Source organism: Ambystoma mexicanum, chromosome 7q, assembly GCF_040938575.1.
Source record: "Ambystoma mexicanum isolate Mex_15411 chromosome 7q, UKY_AmexF1_1, whole genome shotgun sequence".
NCBI classification, from domain to species: Eukaryota; Metazoa; Chordata; class Amphibia; order Caudata; family Ambystomatidae; genus Ambystoma; species Ambystoma mexicanum.
Genome location: NC_090941.1, coordinates 114,948,043 through 114,974,583, shown reverse-complemented (window position 1 = coordinate 114,974,583; position 26,541 = coordinate 114,948,043). Strand labels below are relative to the sequence as shown.

Genomic DNA, 26,541 nt, shown 5'->3' with positions numbered 1-26,541 from the left:
CTAACTCAACCGAAAGGCCGCCCGATGGCAGGATGATTGGTTGCCACAAAAATTACCAGTAACTTCACCATGGAACTATATCCATATTCTACTCCGTTTGTTCAAATTGTAAAATTGACTAGGGATATTTACAATTTAGTGATTGTCAATGTTTATTGGGGGTAGATCTCATTTACAGCCTGATGACTTTTTTGCCCACATTTTGCATAATTTGGACGTCATTATGACGAAAAAAGACATTGATTTCATAATGATTGTTGGAGACTTAAATCTTCATTTATTGCCCCAAGGGAATGAAAAATGGAGTCAGGAGGAAGGTATTTGGGCAGTGTAATGAAGGACAGGCAACTAAAAATGCTAAATGACTCCACTTATGGAGATATCCCTGCTAATTATATATGGCACCGAAATTCCGACCAGGCAATAATTGATTATATCTACACTAATGTAGAATATTTCGATATAATTACATCACTGACTATCAGGGAGTCCGATTTAAGTGACCATAATCAATTATGCTTGACTTGGCACTGGAAATGTTCAAATAATGAAGAAACAAGGGATCTCTATAGTGGAACTGTAGTCGCCAGTAACTCTAGGAATCGCTTGAGATGGTGTGAACCAACTTTAATGGAATTCAAGAATCTTCTGAAAATCCAGAGGTGTGAATGCTATACGACATCTATGCAAAAATGTGTGAAGGTTGTGCCTAACTTTCAGAGACAATCTTTTAAACACTTTTATCGTGCTATAAAAGATAAGAAAATCATTCTTAGACGATCATTTTGTGAGCTGAGCTATCTCGATTTACCAATAACGGTTATAGAATCTAAACGTCTTAAATTAGCATACAAAAACTGGGTTAGTCGGAGGAAATCTTTTCAACTGCAGCATGATAGTGAACAAATGCTGTTAAATATCACAACTAAATCAACAGCGAATATATGGATGCTCCTAAATAAATCAACATATAAATCACAGTACTCAGTTCAGGTAAATCCAATTTCAGAAGTGATCTAGATTGAATACTATCGTAATATGTATATCTCCCCACTTCCTCAGTGTCATTTGCAAATATATGACTACAAACGGACACACGATATACAATTTGATAGGGACGATCTCTTGCATTTTATATCTAAACTGAGTATGTCTAGATCACCTGGACCGGATGGCTTAAACAATAGTATGTTGAAAAGAAACACAATTCTATGGGCATCTATACTGGAACACATTTTCAATGAGGTGATATGGAAGGGCTCAATTACTGATTCCTGAAGGAAATCAGTTATAATCCCCCTGTTTAAAAAGGGAGATAGACAAAATCCAGGAGCTTACAGACCAATAGCCCTCCTGGATTGTGCAGGTAAAATCTTTACACGCATGATCCTTAAAGAATTTAATCAGTGGCAGACAGACCAACATTTTCGAGATCCCAACCAAACAGGCTTCATTGCATGTTTGGGTACCAGCATACATTTGTCTTAAATGCTTTCATTGCTAGTAGTCAACAGAAAAAACAACCCTTGTATGTAACATTTGTAGACTTTAGGACTGCATTTGATTTGGTCCCGAGAGAGTTGTTATTTAAAAAGTTTATGGACCGTAATTGCTCCTGGCATATTCTAAAGTGGCTCGTCGATTTTGATGCTGAGACCTCAATTCAGGTTAGATTGAGCCAAGATGGGTTGCTATCTACTCCAAAACTCACTGCAAGAGGGCTAAAGCAAGGACGTCTCCTTGCGGCGGCCTTATTTAATTTTTTTATTTCGGATATTGGAGTTGGGTTGAAACACATGTCTCAGATTCACCAAAACTGGGGACATATTATAAGATTGCTCCTATACGCGGATAACCTCCTTTTAATTGCTAAAACACTGCATGGTCTGCTAATATGTTAAGAGTATTGGAGGGATATGCATAAAGAAATATGATTGAAGTTAACAACAAAAAAAAACAAATAATGCAGTTTGGAAGTAATAAACAAAAGACAAATCGCAGCTAATGTCTTGGAAATTGTATGATACAAAATTGGTTTGTGTAACAAACTATACTTACTTTTGTGTAAGCATTAATAATTCATGCTGACCGACCATATGACTGAAGCCTAAAAGCCAAATTACTAACAATTACATCTCAGGCGCGTATAATTAAGGCCAAATACTGTAAATGTTCAATTCTTCCGGTTGTAATTTACTACAAACAAAAAGCCATGGCTATTTTATTATATGGGTCTGAAATGAAAAAGTGGAAAAGCCAACTTTATTGGGACAGGATTGAGGGCAAGTACTGGAAAACAGTGCTTAATCTTCCCCCCTCAGTTCCAATAGCCCTGATAAGGCATTAACTAGGCCTAATTTCTATGCAAGGGCATTATAAATGGAAGATATGTTCCTTGTATAGAAAATGTTTGGACAAGATGATACATAATGGTTTGTTAGACGTAGTAGCAGATTATGTCGGAAATTCGAATGACAGTTTTGTGAAATGTTGGAAAACTAAAGCGGAGGAGTTCCTGCTTGATGCAGATATTACTAAAGAATGACTGCTTACAAATCCTAATAAAGCAAAGGTCAAACTATGGGAATTCGACTGGATTACAAACAGGAACCAGTGTTCGAAGTACAAAGACTTTGTAAAAAATCCATTCATAGCTTAACCATATGGGACTATTGAACCCTATTTAGTTAAATCACCAAATATGCATCATCGCTCTGGACTCCTTTGCTTCAGATTGAACGTGTATTTTGAAGGATACCAAACATTAGATGATCAGAAGCTATGGTGTTATTTAACATACAGTCAAGACCAATAGGATATGCAATAATGAATTACTTGAAGGCAGTACATTTGGAGCCTTGTGCTGAAGACATTGTTCTAGCAAATAAGAGCTAATTGAGTAATGAAGAGAAATGCTAATTGAGATAATTTTACTTTGGATTGTTATGGAATTTTCTTGTTTTATCTTGTTTTCTTTATTTCTATTGTATGATTAGAGAAGTAATAAGTTGAATTTTAATCTTATATATTGTAAATTGACGGTGTAAAATTTGGATGAAATTGTAAAAATGAAATGCATTTTATATAATTTGAAAGGTTGACATTTTCAGCCAAATCAAATAAAAACATTTTTTTTTAAAGTTGTGTCATGGCATGGGTCTTTGATCCCTGAAGTTTTGAAAATGCCTTTTAAGCAAGATATGACCACAGTTAAGAATAAAGCAACATTGTATGAAAGAAGCAAACGGACATAATCCCTCTTAGAAGGCAGATATGCTAGAACAAGATCTAGGCAAATATAAGTCATTGGGTATGTATGAGAAATGGCTATAAAATAGACTACACAAGCTATGACCTTTCAGTACAAGTTTAGGGGTTGGGTCTAGGGAGTCTGGTCAGGAGAAAGAGTGGTTGTACAGAGCCCATAAAAACAATCCCTATTTCCGAACATTTAGATAGAGCAATTTCTTTCATCCACGTTTGTATTTTTAAAAGTCATTGTCCAATCCACAGCTCCTTCTCCAAGCTTGTAGAAGATAAGAGATTATGACATGGGAAAAAGAAAAGATATCTCAAAGCAAAGCATGAGAAAATAAGAGAAATACACAAACTGGTGCTATGATATCACACTACTTACTTATTAGATTGGCTTGCCCAGTGTAGATGGTGTACTGAAGCTCATAGGAGATCACACTAAATTCATCATCTGATGTCCAGTGGACAGTGATTGTGTCATAAGACGCTGTGCATAGCTCTTCTCGGATGACTGGAGGGTTGGGAGCTGCGAAGAAAAGAAACCTTGTATTTACAAGAAACCATTCAAATTGTGTTATTCTTGGTTCATGTGTGCAGTAGCTCATCTCTTTACAGAGAAAAAGCTGAGCAAAGAAGGATTACTTGTAGCTCCATTGACAAAACAAACAATTGATTTTTGGCTTTCACAAAACAGAATGAAAATGAGCCATTGACTCAATATTGATTTGGGATTGTAATGGTGGGTTTGTTTTATATGAAGTAAGGCATACGGTCCTTTTGGAAACTAGAAACAATGGGAGCAGCAGTAAAACCCAGGGCAACATTCAAAGAAGGGCATAAGAAAGGTTGATCAGAGGGGATACCCTAAGGAGTTAACCTGGATCGTAATTAATCAGATTTACAATTGATATTTAGAAACAAATAAGAATTGTCAAGGAAAGAAGCAGGAACTATTGCAATCACTGAAATAAACTGGAATTAAAAACAAAGAAAACAGCAGAGCCAATAAATGTCATGGGGGGGAAAAAGGAAAGAAAATGTAAATCATGAAAAAATCAAAGTGGCTGAGTGAATATTACCTTCATGAAAGCGATGTATTAAAGGAGAAAGTACAGAAAAAACATGTAAGAAATGTAGAAAACAAGAATACAATGTAAGCAGCAAAAGAACACTCTTAGTCAATGTGTTCTTTAGTAAAGAATAAAGCATCTTCGGGTGCATGAGCAGATTAATGGGAATTTGCCATATGAACCTACAGAGTTGGTCGACTGCACAGGCCCACTCCTCTTTGGGAGCATTGACAACAGTGTAACATGGGAACGGGGCCAGTGAGTTGCCCAGGTGGGTATGATTTTTGAGGTATTCTATTCCAGCAGCGAACAGACGGTGCAAGTGGAAGAATTCTCGCTGAAATGCTCACGTGCAATCAGACGAACCCATCAGGGCGTCTGAACTTTGGAACAGCAGTTACACCCCGAATGTATGGTTCAGTTAGAGCTGAAAGGCTTACTATACTCAACTTGCCCAGGAGAGCAACTGTATATACTATGAATTGATGGACCAGGCACTAAACAACTTAACATAAATTATGAAGCTTTTGATATCAAAATATGAGATGGTAAAAATGTTTATTTGGAAGCTTCAATATCTCTGCATGAACAAATGCTATACCTTAATTAATTTGTACCATTCCACATGCAAACAAATTACTGTAGGGTATGTGGAGACAAAGGAGGAGGTCAGAGGAACTAGAATGGAGGTGTAAGTGGACAAACAGTATGGGGCAAAAAGGGAAAAATGAGGGAAACAAAATAAATAGCAACAAGTGCAGCTTGGCCAAAATTGCAATTGAATAGGGGATCGCAGTCCTAAGACCACCCCTGCGCCCCTCCAAATTCATGACTAGACAAAAAGGCAGAAATTTTTGCAGCCACCCATCTTATTTCGGATGAATCCCAAGTGCACCAATGAGTGACAAGTACACTGAAAGGTATAGTCTCAGCCAGCCCTACAAACCGAATACAATGCAAATCTTTACATGTGTGGGAGAACAGCCAGAGATCGTGGACAGAGACACCTATATGGACAGCCTCAACTGAGCACCATAAGCCATGATGATGACATCATTAGTGACACCACGACGTAGTAGCGTTAGACATGAAGCACATTCGCAGTCCTGCACAGCATCACACAAACACACACTCATATACATGAGGAACATTCGCGCACATTTCTCTAGCTAGAGGACAGATACAGATACGTACTGTCATTGCTTTTATTATTTTCCATTAGCCAAATGCAGTAAGAGATCCTAAGCAAGCCTGCAGATGCTTAACGTAAATAACCCTATGGGCTACAGGGATATTAATGGAAACTGATAGTGTGACTAACATATAGAGCACCTAGCATAACATAGACAATGTAGAAACTGCATTATAAGGTAAGCCAGTGAACATGAGACGAGCCAAGCTGACTCAGGCTGCACAGAGACCAAGACATGCAAGACAGGCCCACAGCCAAGGTCAGAGATACAAGGACACATTCCAATCCAGCCGACAAGGGAGCAGCTGCAGAGAAACAGAATACATCCTCATAAATGTGAGCTGCAGAGCTCGAATTTGTAGTCTCTGAACATGTGGTACAGCCAAACGAGACAATGGACAGCCATCCATGGGGGAAAGGGGAGCCCAAACAAGACAATGGACATCCATCCATGGGGGAAAGGGGATCCGATCCCAACAAGCCAGACACAGACTGCAAGAAGTGTTGCGACGTGAGGAGCATATTCTCATAGGCAAAGGTGGTACACACAATTTACAAAACAGAAACATAATTGTTCACATCACCTTGAAGAGGTGGACTGTGAGCTGAGAACTCGATCGGTTCCCAGGCCTGGGGGGATGAGCTCTAACCAATCACAGTTTAGAAACCCAGGGGTGGATGGCAAGGGGGAAGAACCAATGGTAAGCCCACTACTCTGCAACAATGTAATAGATAGTTTTGTGGGGATGGGACAGGCCAGCCACCTGTGATGCGAGGACCAGTAGAACAATGCTTATAGGGCCCTCTATAGGTGGTAACACTCCCAATACCCAATCCCTCATGCTGATAGGTTTTTTGGGGAAGGGCCCAAGTGATGATGCCAGAGTCACACAAAACCAGCCTGCACGCCATGGAACATTGAGATGTACCTGAGACATCCCGTTTTCTCGTATTGATCCCGGATGGATATTTGCACTAAACCGCAGTTGTACTTGCCGTTGACTTGAGTCCTCCATTTATTCTGGGGAGGGTGTTGGACCTTCAAAGCCTGCTGACCCCCAGCCAGACTCTGGCATACCTGGGAGTCCCCCACAACACACTCCTGGGCTTCGTCAAGTGCTCACACATAATTGAACAGTGTCTGTTCAAGGGCTCCAGTTTCAATTCAATGTTCAATTGGGGATAAGACTGTTCACAATGTTAACTTTAAAGGGCCTTTCTGAAGTTAGTTAAGGTTTCTTGCAACCCTACATCCAAAATCAGATCCTTCAAGAGGTATGCATCCAGAGTTGACAACATAATTCCACTTGTTTTTGACTTGTTGGTAGATGTGGTTTGAAACTTCCTCTCTGGCGACGGTCTGCTGATTATGACAGGCGGGAAAGGACACTGGAGAAGTGATTCAGTCCCTTTATAGTTTGTACAAAGAGTTCTAACTTTACTCTTTGCTCAATGGGAAGCCATTTAAGTGTTTAGTCTGCAGGGCTGAGGTATTCTCGCTCAATGGGGTTCACCCTGTAGGCTAGAATATCCATTCATGCCCAAAGACTCGTGTTTGTATTTAAGAACTGAATCCTGCTCAGGGAGCGAGAAAGCCATTAAGCAACTGATTTAGGATTTAAAATGGCTGTATTGATTTTTTTAGCTGAACATTAGAAGCAAGACAACAAGCTGGGAGGTGACAACAGCCCTCTTCTAAACTTAAAATCCTTTGCCTTTTTGGGGTATCAACTCTTTGACATTTCAAGGGGCATACGTTCTAAGAAAGCAATTATGTATGTTGTGCTAGGTCTAATTGGCCTTAGCACTATGAACAAATCCCAAAGCTATAGTGAGTTGATTTGTATTTATTGGAATCATAATCCATGCATCTGATGAGTACATATTTCAAGTACACAACTGATCTTGGATAAAAAAAAAATTGTATGAAAATATGCTGGAGGAAAACAGAACAGTCTTCTTGGGTAATGTGATCAATTTACCAGGGTGATCATATGAATCAGGCTGCCAGGTTATGAAAATAAAAAGAACATCAGCAATATAGCTATCCCCTCTTAGCGGCCCTACACTATCCCCTGAAGAGAGGGTAGTGGCATTTCCTACCCAGGGCTCTGTCCGCGGTGTGAAAACATGGATTTTTCTCCCCAGTTGAGATGGGCTCTGAATGTATTGTGGGGGTTCAATCGACCATTAAAATGAAGATGGCCGCAGCCATATGAAATAGGAAGGGATTATGCCCCTTTTCTATTTCTATTTTGAGCGCCGAGGGCTGAGATATAGCGCAGCAACTGGAACAAAAGGCACCAGGCCAGCGGGTAAGTGGATGGGGAGGGAGGCAGGTGGAGGAGGAGCGGGTGTAGGATGTATTGGTGCCTATGGGGGAGGGTTGGGCAGGGGAAGGAGACATGAAGGGGCTGAGTGCCAATGACCGAAAAAAGATGGCAGTGCCCAGGGTTTCGGCTCAAGTAGCTGGTAGAATACAGGCAGGACACTGGCAGTTCTTGCCCACATTTCTAGACATGTGATTGGCTGAGTGCCCTCACCCAAGGTCCAAATGTATAAACTGAGTCTGGTGATACAAATTAAGATTTTTGTTTACATTTATTTTCGTCCCCTATTTTACTAACAGTATTTCAATAGCGAAAACCTTGTCCATTGTCCAGTGGAGTGATGTAACAGTTTACAATGAGAGGAATCTGAGTGAGATTTGATAAGAGAACAATTAAGGGAGGGCAAGAGACAATACAATTCTAAGGGCCTGATTCACGGAGCGTTTTCCAATGGGAGTGTGCCATTCTAAAACGCTTCTGTGAATCAGGCCCTAAGTATTCAAATACAAGTTATTGTTAAGATACGTTTGGAGACATGAGCACATCTGGTGAAGTTTGGATATCCTCGAGTTGAGAGTTACATCTTTTTTGAAGCCAAACAGGAGAAGGTTTTGTTTGAGGTTGTGGATTTCTTGGTGCACGGGAGGTCAATTGTAAGTCTGGATTTATTCTTTGTGGCATGACATCTCATACAATGGAAAGTTTGTCATGGAGGTAAGAGTGTGGACCAGGTTTAATTACCATGTAGGTGATGGATCCATGCAGCACTAACAGGTTATTCACTTTGCAGTGCAGCACTATATACGTGGCCTCACTCACTCACTCACTCACTCACTCACTCACTCACTCACTCACTCACTCACTCACTCACTCACTCACTCACTCACTCACTCACTCATACTGTTTGGGTTTTAAAAGGAAGCCAGCCAAGGCTGGTTATCATATCGTTCATGTGGTCACATTTTGTTTGAACAAGTCACATATTTGATAGGGGGTACCATAGAGTTATCAAAACCAGAGAAGATAGCATTGCATCATCACTTAAAAAACCATCCGGCTGGTTGTGTGGTTTTGCTCTCTGGAAGATGTGAATCTGGAGGATGTTTTAAAGACTTGGTCATGTTAAAGTACATTTCTGTGTTATTTCACTCCAGTCGTGTTAAATTGTTACATATGGTGGTGGTAAATGGAGTCGGGTAAAATGTCTTGAAATCAAGACCATCAGTAGCTCCACCAACCCCTAGATGCACCTGACACAGTCACCAGAAAACAACTGTAATGATCCCAAGAAATAGATCACATCTTGGCACATTCCAAAGGCATTGCAACTCATGCATGCATTCACCTCTCTAATCAATGCCTGCACCTTGGCACAGTTATACCAGACGTGCACCTGCCACATTTGCCATCAACAGCTGCAATGGTCCCTCATGCTTGACCACATCTTGACGATACATTTCCAGGCTTACAACACATATAACAGCTCTCACACGTACATACGGCACTTCCACACACTCACAAAGCATCTACTCACTTGCTGCACAAACATGACAGACTCCACAAACGCAACTGCCATGATAACAAATTAATCAACCTTCTAGCCATCGCTCATGAATTATAATGTTCTCACCTTGTGCACCTAGCACACTCCAATGTACAGCCACAATGGTTCCCACATGACTACATCTTAGCTAAATAAAGCAAAGAACAAGCACAGCCAATACGGCGAGTCAAAGGACTGAACAACCAGGCACAGTGGCAGTGATTACATAACAACCACACATTGGCTAGGAAGCAGACGCAGCGCGATTCCATATGTTCCATCAGGTCATAGCAGGTACAAAACTGCAAACCTACCAAGGTTGCAGTCGACCAAATTACTCTGAGCGCTACAAGCAGCAACAATGCAGAAGTCACAATATACACGTCACTCTTATGGGTAGGACTGTAGAATAAATGAATATACACCAAAGATCACCAAATCAATGGTGGTAAGGTAAGGATCCTTCCCTAAAACAAATCCATTCACCACAATGTCCCACTATGAAGCACGTTCACTAGATATCCAATGTATTTACTAAGTGGACACACACAAAGAATGAAATAAAGAAGATACTACTCTTGTTCCCAACACACCCTAATTTAGGCCTGCTACTTAATACGATGTAGGTGTCTGACATGGGTCATGGCTTGACACTGCAATACATTTAGGAAAGTAAGGACTACAGATAACTGGCGTCACCAAAGTACTATATGAGGTCCCAGCACCTTCACCTTACATACAGGCCTCACATGGCCTAAAACTAAGGGACTCCTACAATTAAATTGGTAATAGGCAATTACAAGTATGTGTTCAAACATTGTGTTACTTACTGTAATGACAGGGAGGAAGACCCCACTGAACTCAGCTCATCTCCAGCATCCTAATCTCCATTATCAAAGTGAGCAACTCTACTAAAACACTCCATAAGTGCACCAGGCAGTGCCCAGCAGCATGGCTGCATTCCTTCACAACAAAAAGAACATTTGTTACACTAGGAAACACCGCTCACAATTCTCTCTAGTTGGCAGCCTCAAAGTCTCCTCTACCAGAGACCTCTGCCGGATAACATTTGTAGCCACAAAATCCATCGTAGTGATCAGCAATGCGCCGTGCGTGTCCGTCAACGACATCCTAGACCCGCACAAAACGACACTACTTAAAACCCGACCGTGGGGTGGAAGAAGCTGTAGATATCATTTTCAAACAAACAGGTTTGAAGAACCGAAAGAACAGGATTCAGTAGAACCGAGGCGCGCCGAGATCTCCGAAGCGAACACGTTCATGGAAAAAACAGAACTGAGACTACGGGCGTCGTGCGTCCTACTTATAACATCCGGTAACGTCGGCTCGACAGAGGCCCTCGAGGACAGCGTATCGATGTCATCGACGCTGAATGCAGACGCAGAAAATTTTCCGAAGCAGCACAGCTGTGGTGATTACTGTCATAGATATGGACTACGTCTGAGGACCCAATCCCCTCAAAAGGAGCAAATACTACTATGTCCACAGCATGTTACATGGTGCTGGCCAGTAACACTCGCTACCATTCAAGTTATTAATAGCAGCTCCACCACGATGAACATCAGACCACACGTCCACATCCAAAGCCTTGCCAGAAATCTGGACCAACATTGGTGTAACACTGCAGCAAACCTTCCTGACTGTTCCATTTATCACAGGATCCCTGGTCAATTTCCTCTGCAGTCTGCTGCAAATTAACAACAGAAGCAAATGCGTTGGCCCAACCACTGTAGCACATGCACTAATGATAGCATTCCATGGCATGTATCCCCGCATTGATAGATCATCAATTGCGTCAGCGACACCAATAACAGAGCTCTCAAGCTGGCCACAGCGTTGATACTTGCATGCCTGGATAGAGCCCTAACTACTTTATTGACCCCAGGATCTTGTGCTCCGGTCCCATGCCCATAAATAATGCATCCACTGGGCACTGTTCACCTTGCCATCAACACTGGGTGTGTCATTAGGGACCTGAATCACTGAGCATCAAGCAGCTCTCACATGCACTCAACAGAGCAGAGAGCACCAACAGCTGTATGGGTTGCTGTTGGGGGTGGTGGGCTATCGCCTCAGCTGCTCCATCCCACGACAGCAGGGTGGAAAGTACGCATCCCTGCCAGCTAGTCACCACTATCATTCTCCATTAATTTAGGAGACTGCAGACTTCCCTTCTGAGGACGCATGCACACTATCACTATGAACAGAGATCCAAGATTAATGCATAGAGGGACAGCCCACCCATAACACATGCATTCAGTGGGGTCATTTCAATGGACACTCATAGAAAGCTTCACTGAGCTCCCACGTAAACATTTGAACCACCATGACATCACATGTGACATCACACTTATGCCACAGGCAAAAGAGTAATGCAAGTGACACTGGACATTCAGTGCAGTTCACCACCATCCTGTGCAAAATAAACCTGCACAATGAAGCAATACTGGAGTAAAACAAAATGGAAAGGCAATTTAACGTGACAATCAAAATGTAGTTCATGTAAATTATCTGTGGATTAATTCTTCTAAAAGTGCATGTTTTACATAATGTGGCATCACATTCTGTCACAATAAGCACCACACATCTACTGGCAAAGGGTCTGCAATACCAAAGTGGGAGTCACTTGCAGTGGAAAACTATTCGATGCCATGGCATGGCAGGCTCTGCTTCTACGTACAAAGTGAATACAACATCCTTCCCTACTTTTGAAACGCATTGCCTCAAAGTAGGTAAAAGAAATGGAGGGCCTCATTACATGTTTGGGAGTATTTTCTCTGGGAATAACGTCAAGAGGAATTAATGTTACCACATGCAGTAGTAAGCATGTGGTAAATTGAAGGATACATATGATTGTGAGTAAAGCGGACCCTGGAGTTATTCACCATTGCAGAGTCTCACAAAACCATGTGCAATGCCATATTACTGCATGTTAATGTTAAAGGTTTTTATATTGTGTACCAATGCCACCTGTGTAGTGTCCAGGTGTTAACACGGATCTGTAATACAAGGGGGGAGTGTGGGTGGTTAGTAAGATTGAGTGGAAAAAGAGCAAGAGAGCTGTGATGTGCTGTTGGTAGCTTCAGTTCGGAGACACCGTTCACTGAGCATAGGTGCGATTTTCGGGGGTTGGCCGTTGTGTGCTATTGTGCAAGGTTATGTGCAATTTGATTTGATCCAAGTGTGTCGCATCTCGCACCCTCAAGTTCAACCTAGTTATTTCCTTCCCTGGGGTCCATCCAGGTGCGTCACACCTTCCACCCGAAGAATCCATTTGTGTGCGTCCCGCTTCCCCGTTTTGAGCTCCATCTCAGTGTATCACATTTTCTACGTCTGAAATTTGCCTAATTGCGCAACATTCCCTATCCCTGATATCCACCCCAGTGCATCGCAGTTCCCACCCCTGAAATCTATCTAAGTGCGTCAGATTTCCTGCCTATGAGATTCATCTTGCTACGTCAACTTTGGTATTCGTGATCTTTTTCTCTCCCCTAGTTACGTTTTCTGGGTTTTACCTCATCATCTAATCGGTCGTGATTCCTAAGCATCTATGGGGTTTGTTAGGCTGTTTGATATCATGGTACCTATTTCTGGCTGGGTGGTGCGTTCACTTGCCTGAGCGGGATCCACAGGGAATTTGTAATCCTCTGCCTAGAAATCCTTAAGGCATTGTCCATAATCTATTAGGGAAGGTCAGGTGCATTACACCTGTTAATTTGGTGGTTGTTAGTGTGGTGTGTCTAGGCTGAGAGTCTCCCTTTCCTGAAATTTCCCTCCCCCGGTTTCTCTTGAGCTTCCTTCCCTGGCCTAATCGTAACGGGCCTACCAGCTTCTCTGTTCCTTAGTAGTTCCTCTTTGGGGGCTAGGGAGAGTCTCTGTTCAGCTCTCTTTTTCCAGTCCTATCCCTCATTGCTTTGTTATTTTGGGCTGCTTCTCTTTTTCCAGTACTGGGTCTGTTATGAGGTGTGAGGGCACTGTTCAGTCGGTTTCATTGTGTTCAGATCTAAAGAAACAGGTTTTAAGAAGTTTTCTGAATTTTGTATGGTCCTCCATGTTGTGGATTTCCTTGGGAAGGGAGTTCCATAGTTTTGCGGCTAAACATGAGAATGCTGATCCATACTGTTTTTTCTTGGTGAATTGTTTGGGTTCTAGGCTGATGTCGTTGCAGGATCTTAGGGTTCTGGTGGGTTTGTAGATGGAGTTTCTTTTGAATAAATTCCGCTCCCTGGCCGTGTATCGCTCTGTGCGTTATGCACATTGCTTTGAAAGTGATTCTTTCTTTGCCTGGAAGCCAGTGTAACATCCTAAGAGCTGATGTGATGTGATCTCTATTGTTGAGTTTAAGGAGAAGTATGGCTGCTGCGTTTTGTAATAGTTGCAGTTTCTTTGGTAGGTAGTCTGGCATTGCAAGGTATATGCTGTTAGCATAATCTAACCTGGACATGATGAGGGATATGATGGCTAGTGTTTTGTGCGTGAATGAAAGGAAAGGCAGAATAATGTTTACGGTTTGTAGGTGGAAGAAGCACTTCTGGATGATTGTTAACTCGGGGTTCCAATGTTGATTCCAAGGTTGTTTACTGCTGCAGATGGTGTTAGTTGGTTTCCCAGTTCTATTGGCCAAGGGATCTGTTCATTGTTTCCTCTGCCTTCAGGTGTAATCACGATTTCAGTTTTGTCTGGGTTAATCTTGAGTTCGTTGATCTTCATCCACTGGTAGATCTCCTTCAGACACTCATTAGGGGTGTATTCTCTTCTTGTATGTTGCTGTATTTGAAGATGATTTGTGTATCCTCTGCGTAATCGCAGCATGTTAGTCTGTGTTTTTGATGAGGCTGATTAACAGAGTCACGTAGATATTGAAGAGTAGTGGTGATAACAATGAGCCTTGGGATACTCCGCAGGTGGTGTCTCATGGTGTGGATTTGAAATGTTTTAACCAAACGGTTTCTGTTCTTTCCGAGAAGGATTTGATCCAGAGAAGCGCTATGTCAGTGAGTCCTATACCTTCCAGTCTTTTTATTAGGATATTGTGGTTGACTGTGTCAAAGGCCACAGGGAGATCCAGTAATATCAATTCTGAATTGGTATTGGAGTCTGCATTCATCTTTAGATCGATCATCCCATATTGAGACTAGAGCTGTCTCTGTTCCTCTCAATGGTCTGAAGCCTACCTGTGCCTGGTCCAGTAGGTGTTTTTTTGTTTTTGATGTGCTCCAGGATTTGTTCATAGACGTAGGTTTCTAATATTTTTGCTGGGTTTGGGGTTTGATGTAGGCCGTTTTGACTGCTCTTGGTGCTCTCCCTGTCATAAGTGATTGATTGAAGAGGTTTAGGTAGTATTCTGATGATGTCTTCTGTGTGAGGATGGATTTATAGATGTCTGGAGGGCAGGGGTCCATTGGGGAACCTGCCTTGTTATGGTTTTCAACCAGGTTTAGGAAAGCAGCACATTGTGCTTTGTGGTCTAGGGGTTGCTGGTAGCTGGTAGATTATTTGGTCAATTGATCTGCTTTGTATGACTCAGTGAATGTTGGTGATTTTGTTCTTGAAGTGATCTACAAGATAATTGTATCATTTTTGGAAGGGCAATGGTGAGTTGTTGCATCCGGGTGGGTTCTTCATCTCATTTATGATATTGAATAACTCTCTTTAGAGTGTTGTTGGCTTTCCAGATCCGGTCGTCGTAGTGCTTCTTTTTTGCTTTGAGAATTTCCAATTTGTATGCTCTAATTTGTATTCAGTATTTTACTGTTTTGTCTTGGTCGTAGTTTTTCCTCCAATCATGCTCTAGTTTAAGGTTAGTTCTTTTTATTTCTTTTAGGTGAGGCGTAAACCATCTAGCTGCTGGTTTCTTTCTTGATGGGGTGAGGCATTTTTCTGGGCAGATGGTATCTATTGTTTGTGCAATCCATTTCTGGATGAGGTTTGCTTTTCCGTCTATGTCTGTTGTATCCATAGACATTGCCGTTGGCTTTGTCGCTTCTAGTTGTTCATCTAGGTTACTGTTTCTGATGGTTTTCCAGTTTCTTTTCCAAATTGGTGGGTATTTTAGTGGATTTTTAGATGGGTCTGATGATGTTTGGATCACAAAAGGGATGATGGGGTGGTCACTCCATAGTATTTGGTTGGGTGGTGCTGTCGTGATCAGATTTCTTTTGGTGAAGATTCCATCCAGGGTGTGTCCTTCTGGGTGTGTCGCTCCTTTTACCATCTGTCGAAGGTTTATGGTCTCAAGTAGTTTGCTTAAACCTTTCGGCGAGTTGGGGTTCCCTTTCTTCGGACAATATGTTGTAGTCCCGGAGAATGATCATATGGTCATGTTTGATGGCTAGATTAATGGTGGCGTTAGAGGTCTGTAGACCAGTATGAATGTGAGGTTTGATTGTGGTCCCGTGGTAAGGTGGAAGATGAGGGATTTGCAATTCTGGATGTTTAAAGGCTCTGATGTTTTAATTTTTCAATGGTCTTTGTAGACTACTGTGAGCCCTCCCCCTCTTTTTCCTTTTCTGTATGCATGCTTGCGTTTGAAGTTGTCAGGTAGGCAGTTGTGTAGTATGACTTTGTAGTTTTCATCTAGCCAGGTTTCTGTGATGAATAGGTTATCAATGGCCCCGTCCCAGAGTAGGTCATAGATTTCGGTTGCGTGTTTGGACATGGATCTGGCATTGATTAGGTTGCAGCATAGTTTTATCTTTATAGTAGATTTATTTGTTCTGGTTTGCATCTTTGGGTGGTTTTGTTGGTGGTTTTATTTATCGATTTACGGTTATTCAGAGTGTTCTGTTATTGTTGTTTCATCGTTGAACAGGTTGGTTAGGTTTCTAATCAGGTTCACAGCCATTTCAGTCTCCTCTTCTGATTCAGGATGGTGTTGGCGGTTCTCTTGGGGTTTGATGATGTATGGAGTGTGGGTGCAGCTTCTCTTCTTCCAGTTGTTTGTCTTTTTCCTATGGGGTCTTGTTATACTGCTGTTGTTCACGAGCATCTGTTCTGTTGATCCGGTTTTCGCTTGGTATCGTGTGAGGTGATTTTGGTCTTGTTCTCGGGGTGGATATTCCTGTGGTGGTTGCAGCTGTGCGCTCTGAGTGCGTCACAGTATGAGTCCGCAGTGGTTCCCTTATCGATTTCCTCTCTTGTTGTTTTCTCTTGCGTCGGCTGATTCTTTGACGTGGCATCGCCTAGTCTTTTTGGGTGTGTTTTCAGGTTGGTAGATTCACGGTTCCGAGTGGCTTTCCCGTGATCCAGGGTTATTTGGTTTGATTCACGGTTGCGATTGGCTTCCCATGATCTTGTGTTTTTGGGGGTTACAGAGGCGCAAGCCCTCCTGTGTTAGTTAATCTGTGTTTCATTTTGCTTTGTGGTTGTGTTCCTTGCTGGTATTGCGATGGATTCCTTTTTGTGGTGATTTGTTAATGAGTTTTCTTTCCTTGGGTAGAGTAGGGGTTGTTTGAGGATGGTTGAGTCGTGTCGGTGGTTAGGGAGATTTTGCGTTGTGTGCAACCTTACAGAGTTGCCTCGGGCAGTTCTGTGGAGAGGTAGGGCCTCATTACGAGTTTGGAGGTAGCCATGGTGCTAATAGCAATATGGCTGCCTCCAAAATCGTGTCCGGGTTCTGTGAATGAGAAATTACCAGGTCATTCCAACCTTGGAGGACCCGGTAATTCCTCATTCACAAAACCAATCCATAGGGCTCAATGGGAATGGGGATGGAGCTAATAACGGGCCGTTATTAGCTCCTTGGTCCCCTTGCGGGATCCGCTAAGGACGTCTGATCTGACCAGACGTTCTGTGCGGGTCCCCCAAGGGAACCTCGTAATGGGGAGGAATAGGTTTACCGGCACCATTACCGGTAAACCCATTCCTCCCACCTCGTAATGAGGCCCATAGTCTATGTTGGGGTGGGCTTGGAAGGAGTCCTAAATTAATTCCTTGAATCAGTTTTACCAACTTGTCTGGCTCTGGGTTCTGTCTTGCTTACGTTTGTTGAGGTTCGTGGCAGGGTTGCCTCCTGCTCTATGATTGCAGAGGGTTCGCTTCCTGTCTTTCACCTGGGTGTGAAATATGGCTACCTGATGCAGTTGGTCTAATTTAATTTAATGTCAGTCCAGACCCACAGTCCGTCCAAGTGTGGGGTAAGGTTGACTAACACAGTTGGTCTAAAATCAGATAGGGCTACAGTATAAGTGCCTAGGTGTGAGACAGGGGTAGCTAGCACAGTTGATTTAGGATAAAATAAGATTGGAAAGCGGTTTGCGCAAGAGTGAGGACTGTCTCAGTAATAATTATGGCTAATTAGCTCAGTTCCCCTAACTGAAATAACACCTAGCTTAGTGAAGGTTGCATGGGGAGTTGGTCCTAAAACTGGGAACCACAGTAAATGCCACACAGTAAACACCAGATATGGCTAGCTCGACACTGACAGGTGAAATGCGAGTTGTGAATAGTCAGAACAGTCTGGCCAAATGAGAGGTATGGCTAATCAAAAACAATCAGGCCGGGTATGAGATATGACTAACACTTTCAGGTGTGGGGAGAGGCACCTCAACAAGGATCACCTAGATGTGCGAAATGGTTAAGCAACACAGCTCACCTAGATGTGACAGATGGCTAACCAAAACAGTCCACCTAGATGTGTGAAATAGCTAAGCAACACAGTTCACCTAGATGCATGAAATGGCTAACTAACACAGTTCACCCAGATGTGCGAAATGGCTAAGCAACACAGTTCTTCTGGGTGTGACGGATGGTTTCTAACACAGCTCACCTAAGTGTATGAAATGGTCAAGCAACACAGTTCACCAAGATGTGTGAAATGGTTAAGCAACCAGTTCACCCAGATGTGTGAGATGGCTAAGCAACAACGTTCACCCAGATTTGCGAAATGGCTAAGCAACACAGTTCTTCTAGGTGTGACAGATGGCCAACCAACATAGTTCACATAGACGTGTGAAATGGCTAAACAACACAGTTCACCCAGATGTATGAGATGGCTAAGCAACACAGTTCACCTAGATGTGCGAAATCGTCAAGCAACACAGTTCACCCAGATGTGAGAGATGGCTAACTAACACAGTTCACCTGGACGTGTGAAATGGCTAAGCAGCACAGTGATATCACACACAGAAAGTCCTTGGTTGGTGGTTATCACTGCTGCACCAAAATAGAGATTAAACGTGCAGTATTTCCAAAATAGTGTTTTTTTATTCATTGTTGCTGCCAAACTTGCAGTCAGACCCCATGTGTATGTGTGGGAGTCTAGCCACTTTTAACAAACAATTTATTTTAAGGAATTTAGTTTCACGTGAAACTGAACCATATAGTCATTTGTAATGTGTACAAACCTGCGCATATTCGTGGCATTTAAATACAATAAGAAAGGAAGACATCTATAATACAGCTAGTTTTGATAGTTTATTCCAACATACAATTGATTCAAAGAGCCTTGTGTTTTACGGCATTTCACACTTCTCTTTCCAGACAGCTGATAAGCACCCAACAGGGTAACATCCATTAAGGATAACCATCGCACCAATCCTTCTGTCTCAGGAGTTGACAGAAGCACCTCGGATTTGCTCAGCCCTGTTGCCCAGACAATGCAGAGCGAAGTAAACATCCTCGTACCTGTGAGATAGTCCAGACACTCCAGCAGTTTTCTTTCCCTGGAGAAATCCAAAGCAAATGTATCGAAAGTGTCGTTGAGGTTAATTTCTGGAATTAGAACCTGGGAGGATGCCGTTGCCATGGAGACCCTGCGAAAAACAAACATTTCATCAGCAATGCAGGAAGGCAAGCTACGGTGTAAGCTTTCGGAATATGTTTTCATAACCTTTAAGAATAAAACAGTCATTTTAACCAATAAAAATGTGCCGCGTCCGGCAATGGTAAGCTTACATTCTCAAAACTCTATTTTTCATAGCAATCACAAATAGATCTATTTGGAATCGAACAGATTAGGAGTGGATTACGTTATTTCCAGCTGCAATAGATGTTAGCTAAGAGACAGCTGCCCCATCACGTCTGCCAATGGTCATTCAAGGCGCTATTAACAGCCTCGGTGGTCACAATAAAATAGGGAGTATTATACAAATCCCTCCTAATTTACTACCCCCCTCACCCCCACACACGTTGCAGGCTTGCAAGTATTAACCACTGGCAGAATTCCAAGAGAATACTGTTACCAGTTATTACCACTTGGTTACAGGTGGAATTCCGCTATGAAATACCTCTAATTATTTATCTCCAATAGGAGGTAAACTTTATAGATGGTCTCTTCAAGGTTTTTAGTTTATTTTTCCTGGAGTTGCCTCCCTTATCTGCACTAGACTGCTGCATAAGAATCCAAAGGAGTGGTGGAGTTGGCATCTGTGGTGTCATCTCACCCCCTTTGCAATTTAACCCAGAGAAGAAATATACTGTTGTGGTATGTTTCCGTAGTTAGTATACTGAAGGGGGGGGGTCCTGAGACTGCTACTCCGCACCCCCAAGTTCTGGTCAGGATGAAGAGGTAGAATTGCTCTGCCGCCATTCATCTTATTTTGCACGAATCCCGAGTGCACCAATGAACACAAAGTACACTGAAAGATAACCCCTCATGCAGCCATATAGATCAAATACAATGCAAGTCTTCCAGAGTGTGGGAGAAGAGCCAGTGATCGTGGACAGAAACACCTATATGGGCAGACTCGACTAAGTACCAAGAAGCCATGATACTGACATCATTAGTGACACCATGACATAGCAGCATCAGACATAAGGCACAGCAACCATATACACAAACACTTGTATACAAGAAGAACATGAGGTACAGTTCTATAGCTAGAGGACAGATACACATACATACTGCCAATGTTTATTATTTTGTCATTAGACAAATGCAGTAATGCAGAACCGCAAGGCACAAGAGATTCTAAGCAAGCTTGCTGATGCTTAACACCAATGTTCGCGTGGACATACAGGAGTATATATATGGAACCTGATCGAGCCACATGTAGCTAACCTATAGGGAACGTATCATAACATGTACAATGTAGAAACCACATTATAAGGTTTAGGAAAATTACAGCACAGCAGGCCTCAAGCCACTGAGCAGGAGATGAACAGAGCTGACTAAGGCTGCACAGAGAGCAAGACGGGTGAGACAGGCCCACAGCCAAGGTCAGAGATATGAAGACACATTCCGATCCCCAGTTGACAAAAGGACCAGCTGCAGAAAGACAGAATAAATCTTCATAAAATAGGATCTGCAGAGCTCAAATTCGCTTTCTCTAAACACGTGATGCAGCCAAGCAAGACAATGGACAGTCACCCACTGTGAGAAAGAGGAGCCGGTTTTTGCAAACCAGACACAGATTGCATCAAGTGTTGCTACTGTGAGGAGAATATTCTCATAAGGCAAGGTGGTGTACACAAGTTACAAAACAGACACATAATCGTTCACATCACCTTGAAGAGGTGCACAGTGAGCTGAGAACTCGACAGAGTCCCAGGCCTGGGGGCAGCCGCTCTAACCAATCAGTTTTGTATTCCAGGGGTGGATGGCAATGGGTATGAACCAATGGTGAGCCCACTACTCTGCAACAATGTAATAGAATAGTTTTTGGGGGTGGAACAGGCCAGCCACCTGACATGTACGAGCCAGTAGAATAACATGTATAGGTGAACGTATAGGTTATAGCACTCTCTATACCCAACCCCTCAGCCCGATAGGTTTCTGGAGGCAGGCTCAGACTGTGACGTGGAAATCAAACAAAACTGGCCTGCGTGCCATTAACAGTGTTATGTAACAGAATCTTTGTGTTCTTGTACTGATCCCTGTTTTATTTGCAATAAGTCACAGTTTGTACTTGCCATCTGACTGAGTCCTCTGTTTATTCTGGGGAGGGAGTTAGGCCCACCGAGTCCGCAGGCTCCCAGCATCATTCTGGCATACCTGGGAGTCCTCCCTAACAATACATAATGCATTTATATATGTATATAATGCATGCAGAATTATTAAAATACCGCCAGCAGTATTACAGTGAATCTGCATCGGTCACCACCATAACAACACTATTCCTGTAATATGACAGGCCCATCAGATTACCACTGTCAGTAACTGTAACTAAAACCAGCAGTATTCTGTCCAAATACATCGGAGGTACAATACCACCCATATATTCTATGCAGGGCCTCATTAGAGCTACAGAAATTTTTGGCCAGATTACCTGCAGCAATTACTTTTTCTGATGGTGATAATGTGGCAGGCCCTACAAGATTGTGGTAATGCTTCTGGGTAATTTTACCACTCTCCATTGTTACATGGGTCTTCACTGCATGGAGCCCATACTATTGTTCAGACTCCTGTTGTGCAACCCACACTCACCAATGCCTGGTGCCCAATACAGCCCTCAACTTCTTGGATGAGCCCATATTCATCTACAGTCTACCTGTCCACATTTTTAATGTTGGCTATGAGGTAGCGCTAAAGCTGAAACTATTGCATTAGAGTACAGCTAGGAAGAATGGCATATGAGGAGGGATACCAACCTTGTAGGTGTTGTTTGGTTATTTACCCACCCATTGACTGTCCATGGTCATGTTAATCCTTATGACCATTTCCTCCCACTTCCTGCCCCTGCCCGCACAAAACACATCCTCCTGGGATCTCTTTGAGCTAGCATTATCAAGCCTTTCCATCAAACGTTGCACTTGAAGTGCCCGTCAGTGTTTTTTAAAGCAGTCTTCAGAGACTTTAATGACTTAATTGGAGTTGTAAACATGCTAGCGGTGTAAGAAAATGCCTTACTTAGGGCTGCTTTCAGCCCCTCGATTCATAAGCACTCTGCATGTCCTTCGCTGAAGTCCTCAAGCATTGGCAAACCTAACAGTTTTGGCTTGTGTATACTTATTATGCATTTGCTAAGCACTGCTATTATATTCCCAGGTACTCACGCCATTTTGCAGCTGCTTCCATCAATGGCCAGTTCCTAGCACTATGGAAGTGCATGGCAAATACCTGTCCCATGCCTACACAAAGGCCTAAAACTGTTGGCATTGGCAATTTATGTTGGTTTTCCCCCCTTTACCTCCCCAGTGCTTTGGGCTGCTGAGCCTGCCCCTGGAATCTCCAACTCTTCGCTGCATTATTGCAGAATTACAGTATTTCAACAAAACTAGGAGTATTTAACCGCCTGTAATATTTTAATTAGTTCTCTTTTTGTTCCTGCTATATGTATTTATGTCCTTGCTTATCTATCTATTGATGGGCGTGTTAAAGCTGGGAGAGCATGATCTTGAAAGCACACCTCATCAGTGCTTCTAACTTCACTATATCTATTTAGTGATAAGGATTCCAGAACAGGACACAATCCTACTTCTAGGAGCACACCAGTCAGCAGCATTCCTTTTTTTACAGTCTTGTAGACCTACTTTCTGTAAATCTCAACATTCCCAGTCCTAACTTTCAGTGGCATTTTATGAAGTTCTATGTATTATCTTTTAATAGAAATAAAAATCCACCTAGGACTATAACACATTGTAACATACTACCAAAATAATTTCTAAAGTGTGTATTTAAGTGTTCTCTTTATATTCCAAAATAATACCCGAGTCCTGTGTTAGATAAATCCAAAATGTTTGTGTAATTATATAGCAATTTTTAAAGCTTTTTAAAAAGGGATATTTCAAATCACAATTATCTTAGAAACAAAGTCTTTAAATACGAACTTTAACAAAAGATAATTTAAAGAGATAACACGTAGAACGTCCCACTTCTCACATATATTTTCTTCACAGAAACAAACCCGCAAAAATATTCTCTAACAGACAACATTTATATAAAGTGCAGTAGTGCAATTAACAAAATATGTACTTCCCAAACGTATTACAGAAACAGAAAAGTTACAGATGCAAAAGGATACACATTTCTAAAGACATTAATTACTAATGCATTTGTGGTTTAAGGATGAACATCTCTGTTATGCCAACAAGGTTGTGGCCTATTTGCTTTTCATTGAGCAAACCTTCTTCTGGGCCTATTGATTTTTTCAGTGGAGGATTCATTATTTCTTTAGAGTAGACATACATTTTTCTTTATATTCGAACTGGTTCCTCAATAACCACAAATTAATTCGTATTGTGACAATTCAGATATCCATTCAACACAATTTTTTTAAATGTTTATGTTCATCTCTGTGCTAATGGATGTCTTATTATTCCATTTGGCATAGGGAGTCCTGCCCATCAATTGTCCTCCAATGAATTGGAGTAAACGCTTGTTCATACGCACATTTCTTTGCATTTTGCACACAGGTTCTGGCTTGGATTGTTCAGACATTGAATGTGGCACTGGTACAGCATTATCTGTGAAATATGTTACACCACAGACTTTGTATTTATTGAAACAACTTTGCTCTACACACATAATAGTAGAGGTATTTTAGAAAGACTTGCAAATCATGAGGGCTTCACATGAGCTAGAACTTCAGAGGTCAATGTTCAGTTTAGGTACTATTGATATTAGTGGGGTTAGTGGGTCAATTTGTATTACATGGTTCCTATTGTGACTTCTTATACAGGTATTGTTCCTCAAAGTGGTAAATGTGCATCAATCCACATATGTCCCACTCTGTCAAGCATATTCACTATCTTTTCCCTTGTGCCCCCACCATTCTCGCACAAGTGTTGCCTGTTTTGCTCGATTCTTCTACCCTGGTCCCCCCCCCCCGACCTCCCTCAAGCCTACTTCTGCAGGAGTCTGTCCTGATAAATTCTGGTTTCCCCCTCACCGTCTTGTGGCCAGTGCTGGATTTGACTTTTATGGACTTCATTCATTCACGGTGCGCCACCCTTTCTTAACTCTCATGCTGGTTGTACTCATGGTGGCCCTGAATCATGCTGTTCCCATCTTCATCTTGTATCCTGGCTTGCAACATTGTGTGTTACTACTGACTTCTGCAATTGTATTCACTCTCCCCTTGCTTCTCCACTCTTTTGACTGCTAACTCTGATCTCCTCCCTTCCATTCTCTCTTTTCCTATCTCCTCCCCTTACTTTCTTCTATGCACTTACAATATCAGATTTGTCACTGGACCTAGTATGATAGCAACCATGTCTGTCTCCTCCCCCTCCCCTTACTGTTTTCCCCCCCCACCCCCACCCCAGCACTATCTGAAATGTCATCAGGCCTAGTATGATAGTCACTTGTTTTGTTCCTCCCCTACCTTTCTGCACCCCTCTCCATCACCTCTTGTTTTTCTCCGGCTCTACCAAAAATGTCGTCAGGCCTAATACGGTAGTCGCCTGTCTGTTTCCATTTCCTTCCCACTCTCCCCCTCCCTTCCTTACTTGCACTATCTGAAATGTCGTCAGGCCGAGTACGATAGTTAATTTCACATCCTTACTGTTCATGGCCTGTAAGAATGTCATTGTATTTTCCCTTGTTCCCTCCCTTGCCTTGAAGCGCTTTGAAACACATTGTGTATAGGCGCTATATAAATAAACTATCATATAATATCATACAGGCCTTGCACATTCTTAAAAATCCCGCTACAGCTGAAGGGAGAGTTTGTTCGTTTACAAATTCGACCTAAGAGAAACGCACTCGCCAACATATTTACCAGGGCTTTCTGTAAAATAGTGCTTGTCACCATAAAAACGCTCCATATTTGGTGCAATGCTGACACACAAAAGAGGGCAATGCACAGTGAAACATCTATTTGCCATTTGCTGCAAACAAAGTTTGTTTGGAGTAAATGTCAAATCAAATTTTCAAACATCCCCATACTAGCCAACATGGTTGAGTACCATGCAAATGGTACTCACCGTTTATAACAACTCCTCACGAGCAAGAGTGGGCTAGTACATTTTGCAAGCCCTGCATGTCTATACATATAGTATCCCGTAACTACCTGATTGTTTGCACAATAAATAAAATTGATTATCTTCAGAAAATACCCTTCTCAAACTTCCAACTAATATAATTCAATCGATCTCCAATTACCTGTAACATTGCTATATTTTCCAAAAATGGCAGGACACTTTGATACAAGTACAAGAAATTCCATTCGAATTTGGAAATGTATCTGGGTGTAACCGCAAACTATGTAAAAAAACGAGCTGTTGATGATTAACATCTCTGATTTTAATTCTCAACTTTTTGTAAATCAGGCCCACTAATTAAAATCAGGCCCCCTAAGCAGAGTCCTCTTAAAATAATGTCTTGCCTTTCTCAAAATATTCATAGACTCAATATCCATGTTTCACAAAACAGGTGTAACCACATGTTAGTGTCAAATTGATTTATTCCAGGCCCACACAGTTTTTATGATGATCTAAATTTTTCTCAATGCCTTGCCATTTTACACCATATAGAAATAGTGTAGAACACAGCCAAATTATTTAACATGGATAGAACACTGAAAAGAAACATTAAAAATTAGTAAGTGAAAATGTACTGTCATGGATAAACATCAGTCATATTAAAAACCTGAATGGTATATCTGTGCAAAAAGTCATTGAAGATGTCACTCTTTAATATAAGGTTGGCTTCAAAAGCATTATTTAAAAATTAAATATATACAAAATTGGATCCGTGATTTTACATAAAGGTTCGTCAATTCATTGCATATTCTTAAAATAGCCTACTAGGCATTCCTGTCTGCCCAACTGAAATGGTCATAGGTGTGCTAGAGATAAACTTGAATTTAATTTGAGTAGAGATCTGTAATAGATTGTGACATACTACCAAGCTGGATGTCACTGGCAGACACCGACCAGCACAATCTTATTTCCTTCGCCCAAAACAATGCAAACCCAGCTGTGGCACCACACGGCGCAATGCAGAGGCTCAAAGAGGCCACCCGAGGGGGCTCTCTGCCTGTGTCGACGTTAATGTTAAAGGATATTTGTACCGCACACTATCACCATCGAGTGGTCCCCTGGCGCTCTGGCGGATCTGAAAAGGAAAGGGGGTTGGGGGTGAAGTTAGTAGGAACGAGCGGTATACGTGCAAGAGAGCAGTGATGTGCTGTTGGCAGTTTCCGTTCGGCTAACACCGTTCGCTGAGCTTGGGGTTGCTTTACGGACGGTAGCCATTGTGTGCTGTAATGTGAAGCTATGTGTGGTTTGTTTTGTTGTTGCGGTGAAGTG

The 26,541-nt window shown here is 42.0% G+C and overlaps 1 protein-coding gene across 4 annotated transcripts in view; it reads right to left on the bottom strand.

Annotated features, from left to right (window-relative positions):
* MID1 (midline 1) overlaps positions 1-26,541 on the bottom strand; it is a 484,850-nt gene that overhangs the window by 104,000 nt on the left and 354,309 nt on the right. For all 4 annotated transcript variants that reach the window (XM_069640367.1, XM_069640365.1, XM_069640366.1 and 1 more), the window contains exons 6-7: positions 19,036-19,163; positions 3,638-3,781 (exon numbers count right to left, since the gene is read on the bottom strand). In XM_069640367.1, coding sequence (XP_069496468.1) covers positions 3,638-3,781; positions 19,036-19,163 — 272 coding nt within the window. The remainder of the gene's footprint in view (positions 1-3,637; positions 3,782-19,035; positions 19,164-26,541) is intronic.